This window comes from Aricia agestis, chromosome 3, assembly GCF_905147365.1.
Source record: "Aricia agestis chromosome 3, ilAriAges1.1, whole genome shotgun sequence".
NCBI lineage: Eukaryota > Metazoa > Arthropoda > Insecta > Lepidoptera > Lycaenidae > Aricia > Aricia agestis.
The window spans coordinates 14358212-14376425 of NC_056408.1; the positions used below are offsets into that span (position 1 = coordinate 14358212).

At 37.3% G+C, this 18214-nt stretch overlaps 1 protein-coding gene across 1 annotated transcript; it reads right to left on the minus strand.

The window, feature by feature from the left end:
- Positions 1 to 5888: 5888 nt before the first annotated feature.
- On the minus strand, positions 5889 to 11699 carry LOC121725235. The gene is made up of 9 exons (XM_042112091.1): positions 11621 to 11699; positions 10247 to 11522; positions 9977 to 10160; positions 8893 to 9024; positions 8386 to 8482; positions 8034 to 8132; positions 7520 to 7668; positions 6539 to 6712; positions 5889 to 6074 (listed from the first exon to the last, which is right to left on the minus strand). Exons 1-9 carry the CDS (start codon positions 11621 to 11623, stop codon positions 5927 to 5929), a joined length of 2262 nt encoding a protein of 753 aa, XP_041968025.1. The 5' UTR covers positions 11624 to 11699; the 3' UTR covers positions 5889 to 5926.
- Between the last annotated feature and the right edge of the window lie 6515 nt (positions 11700 to 18214).

The window sequence follows — 18214 nt, forward strand, 5'->3', positions numbered from 1 at the left end:
AAATCCATTTTCTATACATATAATAAAACTGTAGAAATGACAATTATATATAAGACTAGCTGTCCCGGTGAACTTCGTGTCACTTTAAAACCTTCCCTGGACTTCTACGAATATTTTAAGACTAAAATCAGCCCAATCCGTTCAGCCGTTTTCGAGTTTTAGCGCGACTAACACATTTGAAAATCCATTTTTATATATAAGACTAGCTGTCCCGGTGAACATCGTGTCACTTTAAAAACCTGGACTTCTACGAATATTTTAAGACTAAAATTAGCCTAATCCGTTCAGCCGTTTTCGAGTTTTAGTGTTACTAACACAGTTGAAAATCCATTTTTATATCATCAGTTTAAATAGAAGTCTTTGATTTACTTACACAAAAAATATGAAAATATCAAAACGGCCCTCTTTAAGAAATTCGAGAAAAAATGGATTTGTATTTTTTTGCAAAAGCAAAATAAATAGTTAAAAAACTCTTTATTTTGCTTTTGCAAATTGTATGTTAAATGGTTAAGTCTTCTCTAAAATATACGAATAACATGAATCTATAATCTATATTTACATGTTGTGACATAAGTGATAATACTTTAGTTAGGGTATACATTATGTGTCCCTTGTATAAAGTTCACTCTGAAAAGAGCAGGGCTGAAAGACCAAAAAAAAAAATTTTTGTGATTTGCGCGTAAAGAGTTTCCCCATACAAAGGCGAAAAAAAAATCTCCTTCAGCGCTACTACTTTCACAGTAAACTCTAATACACGGGACTCATACACATTACACTCCCTAAAGTATAGTTATACCCTGTATACTAATATTATTAAGTTCAAGTGTTTGTGTGTTTGAAAGTGCTAATCTCAGGAAATGCTTGTTCGATTTGAAAAAATATTTTTGTGTTGGATAGGCCATTTATCGAGGAAGGCTTTAAGCTAATAAATAACGCCGTTTTATTGTATTTTCCTGAATATTCATGTTATGATTGAATTTACGTTAAGTTGAAAATACGAACTTAAAATGCCTAATATCTCGGCTCCAGTATAGTTTAGCTATATGTCCCCCATAATAAAGTTTACTCCCCTTGATATGTTGTTTCATAATATGCCGGTTTGGTGAGTGGTCGCGAGATTTGAAAATGACGCCAATATTACCCAAACCCCTTTGCCAAAAATATATTTGTCTCTCATATATTTTTGAAATTTTTATAAGTTTCTAGCAATCCTGTGTAAGTTTTTAGTTAATCGTATTTTTTTTACATTTGCCTATACGGCTTTAAGATTTGCAATACGATTAAATATTAGATAATTGATAAAATTTCTTCAATCCACACTGCAGATATTATGCGAGTGATAGAGTTGTATAATTTCTGCTTCTAAAGTTTAGGTCAGCGAAGATAAAATGGATTATCGACTATTGTGTACTTATATTATTTATGAAACTTGATAACAAACCTTCTACCTACAGATATTATATAACATACATAAAAAGATATAATATTTGTCTGTATATTCGCCCAAAATATCCGTAGATCATGAAATTCAAGGTATTTTTTAGGACTTATGCGTGCTAATTTACTTTGCTCATAAATATTATATGGATATTGTGTTGAAGCCAAAGAGGCAGACACCGAACCAAAATTGTTACAAAGTTACTTTCTACTCTACTCTAAGACCCTTTTGGTGCTCACTAACGGCCGTTCCCAATATTTGATCTATCTCTGGTTTTGCCCTACTAGAGATAGGAATAGCTCACAATTGACATAAATATGTCTAATGTGAGCTATTCCTATCTCTAGTAGGGCAAAACCAGAGATAGATCAAATATTGGGAACGGCCGTTAGTCACTACAAACATTCCTCGCAGAGCACAGCTACAGTGAAAAGTATCCAATGAAACCTTTTATTTTCATTTGTTCTTGTTTCTCTGTCTGTTATCACTTCTAAAATCTAGTTTTATATACAACTTTGAACAATTCCTATAAGCTGATATAAAAAAAATGTATCCCTTACTTTGAAACCTACGAATAATAAAAACTATTTGAAACATATATTTTTATCATTTTGAGCATATATTAATGATTGGTCTCGAGGATAGCTATATAGCTACACACACACCGGAAGGATTGCAGTTAATTAGATTGTACTTCGTAGAACATGTACTAAAATCTACATTATAGCACACAACGCATTACTAAATAGTTTCTACGTCAAGTATACTTGACGTAGAAACTATTTAGTAATGCGTTTAGTAATGCCTATATATAGGCAGTAGATACGCAAACGGTACGCGATTAAATCAATAACACTATGCAGTATGCACTTAAAAAGCTAGACCACGCACTTGTATGTAATTATGTTATAGATTATTATTTACAATATAATATAACATAATCAAAACCTACACGCGATTAAATGCAACTTGACGTTACCTAAAACTGCAACTTATCGAATCGTATGATCTGCGCTTGACATTGCCGAGCGATTAGCGACCTTATTTCTTTGTAATAAAAGAAATGTGAGAGGTCAGTGTTTTGTTTACATTTGCGAAATGTTTTCTCTGTGATTTCGATAAGGCGATGTGGGTGGGAAACGCGAGAGGAAAATATCACATCGTCATGAAAGGACGGCTGAGTGCGCGCGCACTCGCGCTTCTAATGCATAAACAATATCGCTGGTCGATAGATAAATAGATTATTATACTATGTATATTGTATGAATTATAATATCTATCTTAGCGCTTTACTTTTTCAAGAATTGTATCCAAAGTTCCAACACTTCGATAGATTTGCTCTGTCTACGCTCCGCATCTAATGATAATAATAATAATAATCGGTGTTTTTCTAGATATAATAGATTCTATTGGTTTTGCTAAACAAATAACACTAATTATATTAAAGAATCTTGATATTTATCTGGCCAGAGTCCTTTATTGTTATTTAAAACAGCGGATTCCAAAACCGAGAAAGCTTATTTATTATGATCGCCAGCCTCCCAAAGTATGGGTAAAGTACAATTTCAATATTTTAGCGTAAAAATTAAAAAGGAAATTGAAAACGGCGCAAGTGTTCAACCTATCAACTGCCAAGCGGTCGAATTCGACCGCGATAACAATAGATTTCCAAGAATCCGCGACCGAGGTAAGTATATTCAATTATAAATTGAGACCATATCTAATTAGAACAATTTCTGACTTGACTGCGAACCTGTACAAGATATCTAGTAATCTAGATGTGCGGATCGTGAAGGTTTAACTGTCTCGTGCCTAGATACAAAGTTTATTGTAACAATTACAGATCATGAGTGCGAGTGCACTCGGCCAGTGCATCTTGAGTGCATGATGACGTCGAAGTTTGTAGTCATAATACTGGCCTCACAAGTCACAACCGACCAGAGCTGTGGGCTGTGGCATGAGGCGGCAGCTACCTCGAAATCAGTTCAGCCAGAGAGTCTCAATTCTGGTAACTACAGGTTGTTAGGGTGAACACCATTGATCGTTATCCTTAAAACCATCAAAGTTGCCCGTCAAAATGAACTTTTTCTATGAGAACAATGCTGGCTATGACGACGGATTTTTTTGAGTTCCCAGCATTGTTCTCATAGAAAAAGTTGTTCATTTTGACGGGCTTATTTGATGGTTTTAAGGATAACGGTGTTCACCCTAACAACCTGTATATTTGATTTTATGATAATATTATGAAAGGTTTTGCATGTGTATACTATTAACTTACTCGTGTGTAATTGCTTAATGCGGAATCAAGTAAGATCAAAAATATTATTGGGTTCTAAGAGAGGAGAAAATAAAGTTCACAACGCACAAAAGAAGCTGCTATAATATAATCTTCGGGAACTTGTGTAGCGGATGGTAGAGCAAGATGAAGCGTATTAGACCAGAGACCAGCCATACATAGACTTAGAGGCTAGAGCATATCATTATCAAAGATGACTAAATTGTTAAATAGCTCTCGTTGACAAGACCACACCGAGCTTGAGAGTTAACAGTAGAACAAAAATTAAAATACTATTTATTTATAATATGTCTCATATAATTATGTAGCGCATAAGCGCTACCTAATCTAAAATTGTAAATGTTATTTATTATTCTATATCTATCTAAATAAGCTCCAAAACTACTAACAGATCAACAAAACTTGGTTGACTACGGAACCCTAAAACGGAACCCTAACCAGCAGATTTTTTGTATCTTGATAGGTTAATAGATAAATTATAATTTAAGAGTAACATTGTCCTACAAAATATAGAACAATCCTTTTAGGACCATCAAATCAAAATATTAAATCCTTTCTATTTCTGTTACTACCACTTTCGAGAATTTTCGCCGAGTAAATTGTTGTTCATCTTATCAAAATAAAGCTACTCACGAATAATTAGCTTGATAGTAATAAAAAAAATAGTCTAGGGAACCTGTAGTTACAATTACTTACAAGCGTATAAAAGCGCGTTAAAGGAGTGAGCACACCGCGGCCCGTCTCAGTGTGCTCACTCCTTATAAAGTCGTGCGGTCTAGCCACTTGAAGTGCGTATTATCCGTACCGTCGAAGAAGCGACTAGAACAATGATGATGACGCACGCTCTACCCCTAGTGGAAAATATTTTCCGCGATATTGTTATTAAATCGTGATTGACCTTTTTATTTCTAAAGCGTATGAGATAGGATGTTTTCTGGAAATAAGACAGATCGTATCTGCTATTTGAGGCTTAGATTAGATTTTTACTGCGAAAGATTTTTTAATGAGCCTGGTAATAGTTCGATGGTTTGTAATATGTGGTTATGAGTTATGTTATATATAACTCATATTGCGTATATACGTAAAGTTTAAAGAACATATAAATCAGGATGTGGCTAAAGCTATTATAAGATTGTCTAATATGAGGAATGTTTAATTGAATAAATGTATCATGAACGTTTGAATACAATATAATAAATCTTATATCTTTAAACGAGCAATTCGTTCATTGATTTTTAACTTCTTTGACTTCGGTCAAATAGCTAGTATTTTTTAAATCGATTTATGTATGCCCTTCCGCGAAAGTGTGATATAATATAACAATGAAATATATTTGCTAATTCAATTAAGAAATTTAATAAAAAACCCGCCAAACAACTTCAAAAATTAATGAAATTTACTGCCTTTAAGTTCAAATAATTCCTAACTTGTGTGAAGTAACATTTTAGTCCATAATATTGTTGTCACGGTGTGTCACCGCAAAGTAACTACAACCTACAACCGCCAAGTCACTGATTATCTCGATTCGGTTCGCTGTGAACTGATACACTACACACAGTTCGATAGACTGTGCTGGTTCGCTGTGTGACTATAATTATTTATTTATGTGAAATCGAAAATATTACTTTACACAAGTTAGGAATTATTTGAACTTAAAGGCAGCAAATATTATTTCATTACTTTTTAAAGTTGTTAGGCGGGGGTTCTTTTTAAATTTCTTAATTTAATTTTATTTCATACTTCTTAAACTCGTGTTGGTTATAGTGCAGAATAATTCCTATCAACAGAATCATATTCTAATCTAAATAGATGGTAATCAATAATCATCATCTATCAATGTCCTTTTCGATGAGGCCGTTAATATGAGCCCAAACATGAAACCTCCACTTTGGGATCATAGTAAGCTCGGTTCTTATAGAATCCAGGTGATGCTGCAGCAGCAGCATGTAAATATTTACTGTTTCTCTATTTCTTACTGGTTGTCGCAATTAAAATGAGCCCAAACACGAAACCTCTGCTCTAAGTTGGCAGGAAGTTTGGATGCTACGATGCCACGGATAGATACACACACAGACAGACACGTCAAACTTATAACACCCCTCTCTTTTTTGTCGGGGGTTAAAAATAAAAAGCTCGTTACGTCCACAATTTATTATTACTATAAGAATAAACAATAAAAATACAAGCGAAAATTACCGAGTATTTTTAGCGTTGAGTTTTAGTATGTGATCGTATTTCTTCATATGTTCGGTGGCCAGCTTCGCATCCACGTCCGTCAAGAAGTAAGCCTCGAAGTTGGGGAGAGGACGAAGTATAGCGTACAGGCGCTCAGCGTATTTCCTACAAATATACTTCCTTTTGTGTATACGGCAGTGGTTAAGACATAGGCTGATAGTTTATACAATAGTTTTTTAACTATTGTATGGAAAGTACTACCTTTGTAGAGTACGGTATGTAGAGTTTATGAGTTCAATCAACGATATCAAAATACTTAGATACGACGTATGCCGTCAAAACTGTAGTGCCAATGTTTTTGCATGCAAAATGTGTATCGAGAAAATATTGTCGTCCTTTTTTGTCTTACAGTAATAGCATATACTACTTTCTCTTTCGCTCATTTTACGCTATAATCGAATCGAGAAAATATTGTCGTCCTTTTTTGTCTTACAGTAATATCATATACTACTTTCTCTTTCCCTCATTTTGCGCTTCGCTTTAGGGTTAATGTATGTCAGAGAAGCGTACTAGTTTTCTGGTGCTATATTTTACATTTAAACTTAGTAATAGTAGTTCGTCACACGCACCTAGTCTCTAGGTTCTTGTCGTGCAGCAACACGGCCATCGCCTGCAGGACGTGGCGGCGGGCGGCGGCGGCGGAGGGCGGGCGACACCGCAGCAGCCGCCGCCCGCCCTCAGCCATGGCGCAGCACACGATCAGCAGCCGCGACGCCGCGCACCGCACCAGCGGGCTCTTGTGCCTGGTATTTAATACGAGGTGTAACTAAACAAAGTGATATATATTTTTTTAAAGTCACTCTTCCAGAGCTGCTGCTTTCATAGAACGCTATATACGGGACTCATACATATCCTTAAGCATTATTATTTAGTTTTGTTACATTCTGTATAGTGTTTAGGTTAGGTCGAGGTTTATATTTTAAGGTGAGAGCGCCTTAAGCGGTGCTACGCTGTAGGGGGGCAACGCTTTACGTTTTAAGGCCGGTATAAATAGTCAGTACTCAAGATACATCTCGGTCTCAAGACGCGGTTCGACTCTATGATTGGTCCAAATTTTGACAGCCAACCAATCACAGCGCGTGAACCGTGTCTTGAGACCGAGATGCATCTTGAGTACTGACTATTTATACCGGCCTAAATCACTGACGTTTTGTGTCACGTAGCTCCGCTTAGCCTGCTACATATTATATTAATCTGTGGCTCCGCTGCCGCGTAGTGCGGTTTACCTCATACGATTTCATGAGTAGAGTATTTGGCAGCGACATGTCGCGTCGCTCAACTGTAGTGTAGTTACGCTTGGTGCAGTATCACCTTGAAAAGTAGACGTCTGTTTCTTGCACCATGCTGGTGACCGCGACACGAGTTCGAAACAGCCACTGCTCTGAATTTATATACCCAACAATTCCCACGACGCAGTTAGCGTGGCCAAGCGATACAACGTCGCTTACACGCGCCGCGTGCTGCGTACCGCATGGATCAGAAAGCTACACTTATTTCTCATATTATATTATGTCTTCTGTGATGAAACTGTGCAGTTTTATCTGACTCACTCGACCCCGGCGACGCAGATGGCGTCGACGCAGCGCGTGTAGTGCAGGCCGCACACGAGCTCGTCCAGCGCCAGGTTGGCGGCGCGTCGTACCGCGCGGTTGTAGCTGTTCGTCTTCGCCAGCAGGACGCTCACCGCTTCGTTGAACTCCTTGATAGCACGATTCACGACATTATTATGATCAAGTTACATGAAATCGAACATGTGTGAGTGCGTTGAAAGTGCATAGGTACTGTTAAATTATTGTATATGTTTCATACAAGTTGTACTATATTATGTAACTCGTAAATTAAAGACATATGAGCAAAACTGCACTTCACATTGGTCTTAGATTGTTTCAGATAACAAACAGGTGTAAATTGAAACGAGCTTAGTTTTACTCAGTACTCAAGTTGAAACAAACATAATATATAGGACTTAAACTTAGAGTCGTTTGGGGCCAGAGTACGATAATCACTTTCGACAATACAGACTAATATTTTTTTTACCGAAAACGTAATTTACCATTCTCGTACCGGTTTCTTAGTGAAATTTGTGTGTTTGAGGAGATGACCGGTCGCCTCGCACGCCGCTTGCGCCACCTGGGTCCGTGGCAACTGTATCAGACTCACTATCTGTAAATATCGTATAACCACAGAATAGATAATAGTACAAGTAGTATAAGTTATAACTGTCATTTCAGCTTTTACCAGACTAGAGTTTCCTAAACAAGCATCTTCTATTATGCTCTACTGTTTTTCTATGAAAACAGAGTTAAACTTCTCAAGAGACATGTTGGCCTAATATTCACTACTTTTATTTCAGCAAATTCATCGATAATCCATACTTAATAAATTACAGGACTATTAACATTGATAGAACTCATACTTGTCTCAGCAGATCTGCTGTTCGTATCTCAGACATGATTGGCCAAAACGATTCCAACGATTTTGGAAGATACGCTAGTGTTTCTGCTACTTCTTGCCTGGAAACATCAATTTGTTGACGATCAAACGGACTAACAAATGTAAAGTTCGACTAAATATCATTTTTATCGCCAAAGTATTATATATATTTGAAACTCTCTATATATACAGTGTGTAACAAAAATAAGTGATAATACTTTAGGGTGTGTACGTGTTCCTTGTAGAGAGTTCACTGTGAAAGTAGCAGCGCTGAAAGACGAAAAATTTTTTCCACTTTTGTATGGGCAAGGGCCCGAGCGTCACGATTTTCCCCATACAAAAGTGAAAAAAAATGTTGGTCTTTCAGCGCTGCTACTTTCACAGTGAACTCTCTACAAGGAACACGTACACACCCTAAAGTATTATCACTTATTTTTGTTACACCCTGTATATATTTGAAACTTTATTTATATTTGAAACTCCGTTTTACCAAGTACTACTCTGCAGTCGTCGCATTATATCAGTACATAGAGCGTCGCAGCCTTTCTCAGCGACCTCACAAACTTTTGGTTCTCCGATAGGGCACTCACTTGGAGACTTGCTTCTCTTCTTTATTTCTGGCCTATTTATATTTAAAACATTAACTACTGAAAAATCTACTAATCCATGACAATAATATTATAAAAGCGAAAATGTGTCTGTCTGTTAACTCTTAACGCTTAAACCTCTGAGCATATTTTGATAAAATTTGGTATGGAGGTACTTTGAGTTCCAGGCAAAGACATAGGTTACATTTAATCCTGAAACAATGTACGGTTCCCACGCGACAAAAGAATTTCGACGCAACTCCGTTACGGGCGTTAATTGTTATAAAAGTATCTTTATAGGTGTGAAATGTAGAGCGAAAAGGATTTTGCTAACAGGCTCAATGTGAATATTGTAGTTATTTATAAACATTATAAACTCTTATCTGCACGTGTCTATACTCCTTCTTCTACCTCGTCACGGTTAAACCGCTGAACCAATTTTGATGAAAGCTGATAAAGCGATAACCGGTTCTCCCAGTAAAGAAAATATAGTGTCTCTATCTCTATAAATCTCCCACGTATAACTTTATACGTGGGAGAGCCATGCTTCGGCACGAATGGGCCGGCTCGACCGGAGAAATACCACGTTCTCACAGAAAACCGGCGTGAAACAGCGCTTGCGCTGTGTTTCGCCGAGTGAGTGAGTTTACCGGAGGCCCAATCCCCTACCCTATTCCCTTTCCTGCCCTCCCCTATTCCCTTCCTTTCCCATCCCTACCCTCCCCTATTACCCTATTCCCTCTTCAAAGGCCGGCAACGCACCTGCAGCTCTTCTGATGCTGCGAGTGTCCATGGGCGACGGAAGTTGCTTTCCATCAGGTGACCCGTTTGCTCGTTTGCCCCCTTATTTCATAAAAAAAAAATATATATATAGTTTTTTTTTTTTACGCAAAAAATACTATTTACACGCCATCAAGTTGTGGGCAGGCTTTGAGCGCAATGAAGTTGTGGGCATCAACTAGTAGGTGAAGTGAAACAGATACTTACTTAGTTTTTGTATTGCTCACTTTAAGATCTTGTATTTTGTCTCTTATATTTATTTCTTCACATCTCATTTCTTGATTCCGTTGCTCGGTTTTTGAAAAAAGTGTTTCAATTTTATTATATTGATTAGAAAACACATTAAATGTTATAGGTGGTAGCTGCACTTGAACGGAATTATTATTTGCATCTGTAACATTTTATTCAAGCTTTTAAACTTTGTTTAATCTCTTCGAAGACCTATAAATTAATATGACAATGAATACTAAGTATTACCATGGTTCGTATAAACTAATGGACTTTCTCCTGACGCAAGATTTTTGTACCCGTACTCATATCTATCAGATATTACTTGATGTTCTTTTATAGTGTGGGGATGTTTATGAGGTTGCATTTGTTGATTGTTTACACAGAACAGAGGATTAACAATAGGACTAGAGGAATTCGTATATATCGGCGGTAATTTCAAATTATTTCCATCGTTTTCATTTGTATTACCATTATTAAATAGCGCCTGAATTCTGAATTTGCTACGGGCTGCTCTATGAGGATCTTTTAAAGATTGAATATTATTTGAGTAAAAAATTTGCGATTCATGTAATACACTATTATTGGTATTAGTTTCTTCGGTAACGGTTGTCAGTACCGAAACATCGCAAATCGCAGAGTCAGGATATGTATTTGTTTGTGCTCTTGGCACACTTGCTATAGTTTGGTATAGTCCAGTGACATCATTCTCGACTGATTCTAGTGTGCCACTGTCGATATCACTTGAATAATCTTGTTTCATTGCATCAATTCCGTTTTGCATTAAGGAATCTTCCTCGATGTCTGAATTAACACTCCAAGATTCCTCGTCACTGCTCTCGTCAGGACTATAATTGTAATATTCACTCGAGACATCTTTTGAGTCGTAATTTTTTAGAGTTATAAAATTTCCATCGCGATCCATGTTGTCGTTGCTTTTACTCTCGCAATCTATTTCAGAATCTTTCAGAACCGAGCTGTTGTCATCAAAACTGTTGCTGTAAAGCATTTTGAGTTTTGTTTCATCGCTCTCCCTTACATGCATTTGTTTTTCATTATTACTAACATGTTGATTTTCTTGTAAGTTCTGTGTATTATTTACATCTATTCTTTTAGTAATTGCATCAAAAGATGTTTGTGTCTCCAAATGTTGAAGTTCAACTGTATTTTGTATTGAAACTTCGTTCCTTAATTGGAAAAGGGACTTACTGGTCTGCGTAAACGTATTCTCTACAAAAACGGCTTCGCTATGGTTTCTGCGATTATGTTTCGGTTTTCGCTCGTCGTCACTTTCAGCGAAATCTTTACTGCTAAGATTCAATATACTTTCGTCACTATGTAAAGGATATATTTTCTCACTTTCATTATCAACATGATCTATAACATAAGTTTCTTTTCCCGAGGACTGCAGGTTCTTATCAGAGCTGCTATCTGTGAAATCTTGTGAATAAGCGTTGGATGGCGTGACGCTTTTTTGTGAATCCGTGTATTTTATTTGTTCAACTATATCTTCAATCTCATTTTTCTAAAAAAAACATGTGGAAATTATAATAGCTAAAGTCGTAACGCCTATTTTTCCAACACTTCTACTTAAGGCTGGTATCCGTTAAAAATTATGCTTACCATTTTAATAAGTTCTGTAATTTAGAACAAAAATAATAATTAATTTAATTGTTTTAAAAATGTTTTCCTTTGGTTTTCCTCTGCGAGGATTTCCTCCACTCTTCCTACTTCCTATAAAATATATGATCGAGTGTCAAGTTTGACTTAGCTTGGCTTGGCAGTCATTATCTTTTTTAAAATTTATAAAACCAGTTGGAAAGGAAACCATTCTAGGTTACATTCATTCATTCATTACATTACATGATCTCAGCAGTCTATCAGGATTCAGGACATGACCAGACCACGTGCAGTTCATTCATCTATTTATTTCATAACATTCTACTATATAATACAACAGACAAGTGTCTACAGTCTACACTGTTCCATGCACTAGGTGTAGCCCCCTTGCAGGTCCCCAAAATTTATTTAGCGCCCCTAAGGGCCTGCTACATCTCCACGTCACGACGTCGTCAACATTGAACGCTGAGGTAACGTGGCACGGTACGGTGACGTGACGTGCAAATTTACGTTAACATAACGTAAAATGCACAACACGATGATATAATAATAGATCCCACACCGGTTTCGGTGACGGTGGCCGGTTTCATTGAAAGGCCAGCTACGCAGGAGTAATTTTATAGTGGCCGAGTGTGTACGCAGTACACAAGAGCACTCTCTATTCCTTTACTCTCATAACCCAGTGGGACGGAAGACCGACACGACCGGCGAGATATCAGGCGCAGGACCGACTTTTTACATGCCCACCCGACGCATGGATCATCTTACTTGTCAGACAATCAGGTGATCAGCCTGCATTGTCCTAGCCAAACTTGGAAATAACATGTTTCCAACGCGGGAATCGAACCCACGATCTCCGAGTCAAGAGCCGCGCTCTATACCACTAGACCACGGAGGCGTTACGATTACGTTACGATAATATAGCAACATTGTACGTCGCCATGCCTTGTAAGTGTCACCGCAGATTTACAATTTCAAGTTGACAAACTAAATCGTATAGTATGACTGTTCTATGGTGGCTTATGAGTTATGAGAGCTCGCACTTTGCATCCAACTAAATTGCACAACTTTCAGTTGGATGCAATGTGCGAGCTCTCTTATGCCGCCATCAGTATACTATACGATTTAGTTTGTCAACTTGAAATTGTAAGTCTGCGGTACACTAAAACTACTACATGCTTCATTACTGATCTAGATGTGGACCGAGCGAAACGTATGCTTTTGCTATTGTTAAAAACGGGGAAAGAGAAGAAAAAAATCGTGCATTTTTACATTACGTTGATGTAAATTTACACGTCACGTTAACGTACCGTGCCACGTTACCGCACCATTCCACGTTGACACGTCGTGACGTGAATATGTGGATAGGCCCTAAGAAATAAAATTACAATGGCGAATGGATAAAAAGCAAAATTTTTCAATTCGAAAATCTTTATTTATTAATTTCATAAATACATTTTGTAAAAAAAATACACCACCAAGGTTTACCGTTCAAGGAAACCAAATAAACTTGTTAAAAGGTCGAGTATACTTGCAAGATTTTTCTGACTTGAACTTAGCCAATGCTGTAGCATACCGTCTTTCTGATAATAATAGCAATTAATGCTATTTTCTATTTACTTTATTAAACATATTAATTTTCATGTCATATCAATTATCATGCTATGTGCTATTTATTGCTTTGCTATTTAATAAAATCGCGGCATCGTGAATTCTTGGTTCGTATTAGCGCTGCGGTGCGTAACAACGCGGACGTGAACTTTTTCATGATCGCGGACTATTGCTGTGAAAGAAAATATTAGCAATCGCATTTTTTAGCAAGTACGAATAATTTTATGTTGCTGCTGGGAATTTAACAATCAATGATTATTGCTAATGCTATTTTTACCAACACTACTTTCTGATCGCTGGTGTCATACTCGTAAGGGTCAATTCAGACCGCAACGCGACGCACAGATGCATATTTTCTAAATTTGTACGAAATTGACAGAATTCAATTGCGTGAGACGTGTTGCAAATCTTTCAAATCCCTACTAAAAGAAATGCATCTACGGGTCGCGTTGCGGTCTGAATTGACCCTAAGAAAGTAAAACGTTTCCATGAGGTCATTTTGAATTTGATTTTGACCACGTGCAACGAACGAGTTTATATAGCTGATAGCATGTACAATTAGGGTTGCCAGATGTCCGGTATTTAAGCGTACAGTCCGGTATTTTCGAGGACTGTCCGGTAAAAAATAAACGGTCATATCGGACAGAACAATGTCCGGTATTTTGAGGAAAGTTGGTGTTACTGGTACCTAGTTTTAGGTGATTTTATTTTTTTTAGAAGCTCCTACCTTATTTTTATTTCGTTTAGTAAGTTAAAGTATATAATATATCACCCCCCCCCCTCCCCGTTTGGACTTTGGGTTTGTCCATTATTTTTTCGCCACTCACCTGGCAACCCTATGTACAATCCATATAGATGAAATATTATGTCCCTCTATAATCTACATGTTCGTAATCGTATTCATTTGTAGCTACCTACATACAATGTAGGTACTATCAGAGAAGTTGATTCCTATGCAAATCGGGGACCTAAGTAGTTTGGTCGCGTTACGTCAAACCCAGCTGACAGATCACAATTAACACATTGAATTGACATATTCGACCAAATAACGTTGGTCTGTCAATTGCATAGGAATCAACTTTCTCGATGGTACATCATACATCATTGACGTGAAAAGGCTCCATTTGAATATCTAAATAGTTTTCATTTTGTGAGTTCAATTAACAAAAAACCTCTTGCATGAACACTCGACTAAAAAGTTTACACCTACCTATATTTCACGATTTTTCATAACAAACTATAATTGCAAAAAACAAACAATAACCAGTAACACGTATAATAATATAGTAACATCAAATTCAGCATAATATAAATACCATAACACATTTCGACAGCAATGTTATATATTTTTTAAATACCTAAAAATAAATAAACCTAAAAACGCTGTATTTGTATTAAAATAGCAACAAATAATATATAATCAAGTACAATATTATAATAATTTATAGTAAATAATATTATGGATTATAATTAAATAGTACTCGATTAATAACATATTCAATTGATAAAATATAAACTCAACGCGGAGTCTAGCTTACCACCAATCACCCAAAGCTTATTATCTATTCTGTGGCAACACTTCATAATTTAATATAATATGTATTTAAAAATAACCATACCTACATTTTATTAACAACTGCATCCTGCATTGTTCTCTTTCTATATCGGACAAATACAACGTTTTTAGATCGAAGTAAGTACATTTAAACAATACACGTCCTACATCAATACAATAGATAATAATAATTATAGTTTTTCCTAGCCATTACTTGTATCGAATTGTCATAAAACCGACATTCGAATACATTATACAACACAATTTTAGCTTAAAGGTGAGACCACACTACGCGACACTATAACGCGCGACTGCACGTTCAATTATAGAATTTTACAAAATATGTCAGTTCTATGGAACGTGAAGTGTAGCTTTAGTGCGGTTTCGCCTTTAGTGTTTAAATAACAGGAACTAACATAGAGTTAAGACACATAAAATCTCAGGATCCTGAGTCAGAGACAAGACGATAAAAAAATTGGCCACTAGAGGATAAGGCCTGACGAGTAAAGAGGAAATTGACGAAAAAAGAAGAGTTCAAGAATATTTTTTTTTTACAAAAACTGGTTTCAAATTTAAGGTACTATTATATTTATGAATAGAATACAAACATTATGCCATACTTTCTCCGAAAGTCCTACGGTCGTTTCGATACTTAGGTCTTAGGTTAACAAAAACATCTACATTATAAAAATATTCACATTTCGTCAGCGAAGACTAGCTATCTCCACTATCTGTAAATGCCTGTGATATGTACTGTCAAAACACACATTGTTGGCTTCTCCCCATGTTGGGCCAGGATGGACCCTGTTTGCGAAGCTAGATATAAGCAAGCACAATCAAAGACAAAATATATTTCCCACGTTCTTAGTTTTTTGTATTGGTCCATAATAGGCCAACGTGGCGAGAACGCACAGTCACAGTGATCACTATTACATTAGAACACCATATTATAAATTATAATCTAGCTTTCTTTCGTTTAATAACTAAAAAATAAGGGCCAGTTCAACACGAGAGGAGACGCGACGCGGAAATTTAAATAAAGTAGCGATTCAAAATTGAAAACTACACAAGAAAGTACACGTTTCATTACAAGAGTAGCGCCGCGAAGCGCAAGCGGACGCAGGTTGGATCTTTCGCAATAAAACAGCGGTTCTCAAATTTTTTACGGCGGAACCCTTTTAAAAAGTGACATTTTGACGGATCCTTGAAAATGTTTTGTCTTTGAATTAATTTTTTCCATGCTGGTGTCGGATTTCATTTCTTAAAGTAATTAAGTATCGCTCACAGAGTCCCTACAAGGCCTTTGCGGACTCCTAGGGCTTCACGAAGCACACTTTAAGAATGACTGCGATAAAACATATCAATTATTTGTGTTGTCAATAAAGTCAAATAATAAATCGCTATCGAACTGATCCCTAACATTCGTTTAAATTATCAATCTTATGAAATGGGCTGTACCGTTTGTACTATGTTTGTACAGTCAAATAAATAAATTTAAGCTCGTTCTAAGAGCGCTTAGGCACTTTGCAGACGACGGAGCGGGGCGGGCCGGTCAATTTCCCCGCTAACGATACGCGAGCACAAAGGGAATCCTATATTACCAACGCACACGGCGGGCAAAAAGACCGCACCGCAGGTGCCCGGCGGGCACTGGCGGCGCATGTCCGCGACTGCTCGCCGTGTATCACACAAACCAGTTTGCATGCAGTAACGCAGACGGCGTGTGCTTTGTGTACGCGGCGCGGGCAGCCGCCGACATCGACGGGCGTACGCGGCGAAATTGACCGGCCCGCCCCGCCCCGTCGTTTGCACAGCGCCTTACAGACGAACGGCTCGTGTCCGCGGCAGTCGACGGCAGCAGACGTTTGCAGGGGGCCTACCACAACCTTTCCCAAAACTATCATGTTTCCAGAACACTTTGTTGTAAGTTGACAATAACATTACTTTGATTCGTACCATAAGCTTCTTATACTGTATGAAAACAATATTGTTTTATTCCTGCTTAGGGGTGGGATAGAACGAACGATATCAATTATTTGTTCATATTTTGCTATGGGTGGACGCGAGATAGCAGCTATTAAGCGCTTCGTCTCGCACGAATGTGTAACAAATGATTTGTCTAAACTTATGTAGACAAAACTTACTAGAGAATTTGAAAGGTTTTATACTACATCTTAATATATTTCAATAAAATAAATATATCTATGGACGCTTCTATAGAAAACATTGTAAAATTATTGTTTACAATAAGAAAATGCTACTAAGTTACTTTTTTTTCTTATTGGTAATTAAAGAAACTCTCAAAAATAGAAACAGCGGTGAAAGAATGACTCCGAATGTCATACCGTACTCATTTGTTAAATGTAAATTTACTAAAAAAATTGTTGTCTGTAAAGTCGGTTTACGGACGGTAGTTTGACGTAACAATGTCAAAAATTACAGTCGCTCGAGCCGATCATGCGTCTCTCTCGTTCGTGCTACGCTCTCGCTTGCGGAACGCGACAATGACTTGGTCATCATGGTCATCTTTTTCGTGCATGTAGCTCGTAGTATCAAGTTATTAGACGTTGTCACGGGGTAGGTCCCTGTGTCCTTAAAATAAAATAAAAACCAGAGACCCGTGATCATAAAAATATATTATGAGAAATTTTATAATTTCTCTAATTCGTTTGTTAATTCGTCCTTGAGAGTAAGTAAGTAGTGAGGGCGAGAGGCCTAAACTAAACAGTACAAAATGCAAAACAATGTTAAATCCGCTGTGAAATATCAACTTTTTTAAGATCGCTAGTTTGACGTTAAAGTATTATTGCTGATCTGTCAAACGGTGTCAAAATGGAGTTCATGGTACGCTGAGAGCGAATTAAATGGGATGACGACACAAAACGTCTTGATGAAACATCTTAAAGTAATCTTACTTTTAAGAGGAGGTGGTACCAAATCTCGAAGTAATATTAAAATAATACTGCTTTTAGAGGTGGTGGTAGGCTCCCAGTTGTGACGCACGGCCTAAATGTAAGCGTCCACAGGTCGGTACTATGGTACGCAAGTCGCAACGGTCGTCTCGCACCAAACGGATAATTATTTCACAGTGCGTCGACTGAATCGGTAGCGTATGGAATACCGACTATCCTATTAATTAAATGAATGCTCAATGTGGATGGAAAAGTCGAAAGCAGAAATTTTGACTCAGGAAATTTGTTTGGACTAAGTAAGAGATAAACATACTGGCTAGTCGGTAATCCGTACGCTGCCGATACAGTGGACGTACTGTGAAAAAATTATCCGTTTGATGCGAGACATCCGTTGCGTACGATACCGACCTGTGGACGCTTACCTTTACGCGGTACACAATTGCAAGCATTAACTGTCAACGGCTGCCGTCGATTGCCGCCGACGCGTGCCGCCGACGCGTGCCGCATACACGCGCCATT

Coding starts and splice junctions, on each gene's coding strand:
- LOC121725235 (XM_042112091.1), bottom strand. Junction 9,025..9,976: donor GTGAGCAATACAAAAACTAA/GTAAGTATCTGT, acceptor AAATATAAATAG/GCCAGAAATAAAGAAGAGAA. Junction 8,133..8,385: donor CAGCAGATCTGCTGAGACAA/GTATGAGTTCTA, acceptor CGATATTTACAG/ATAGTGAGTCTGATACAGTT.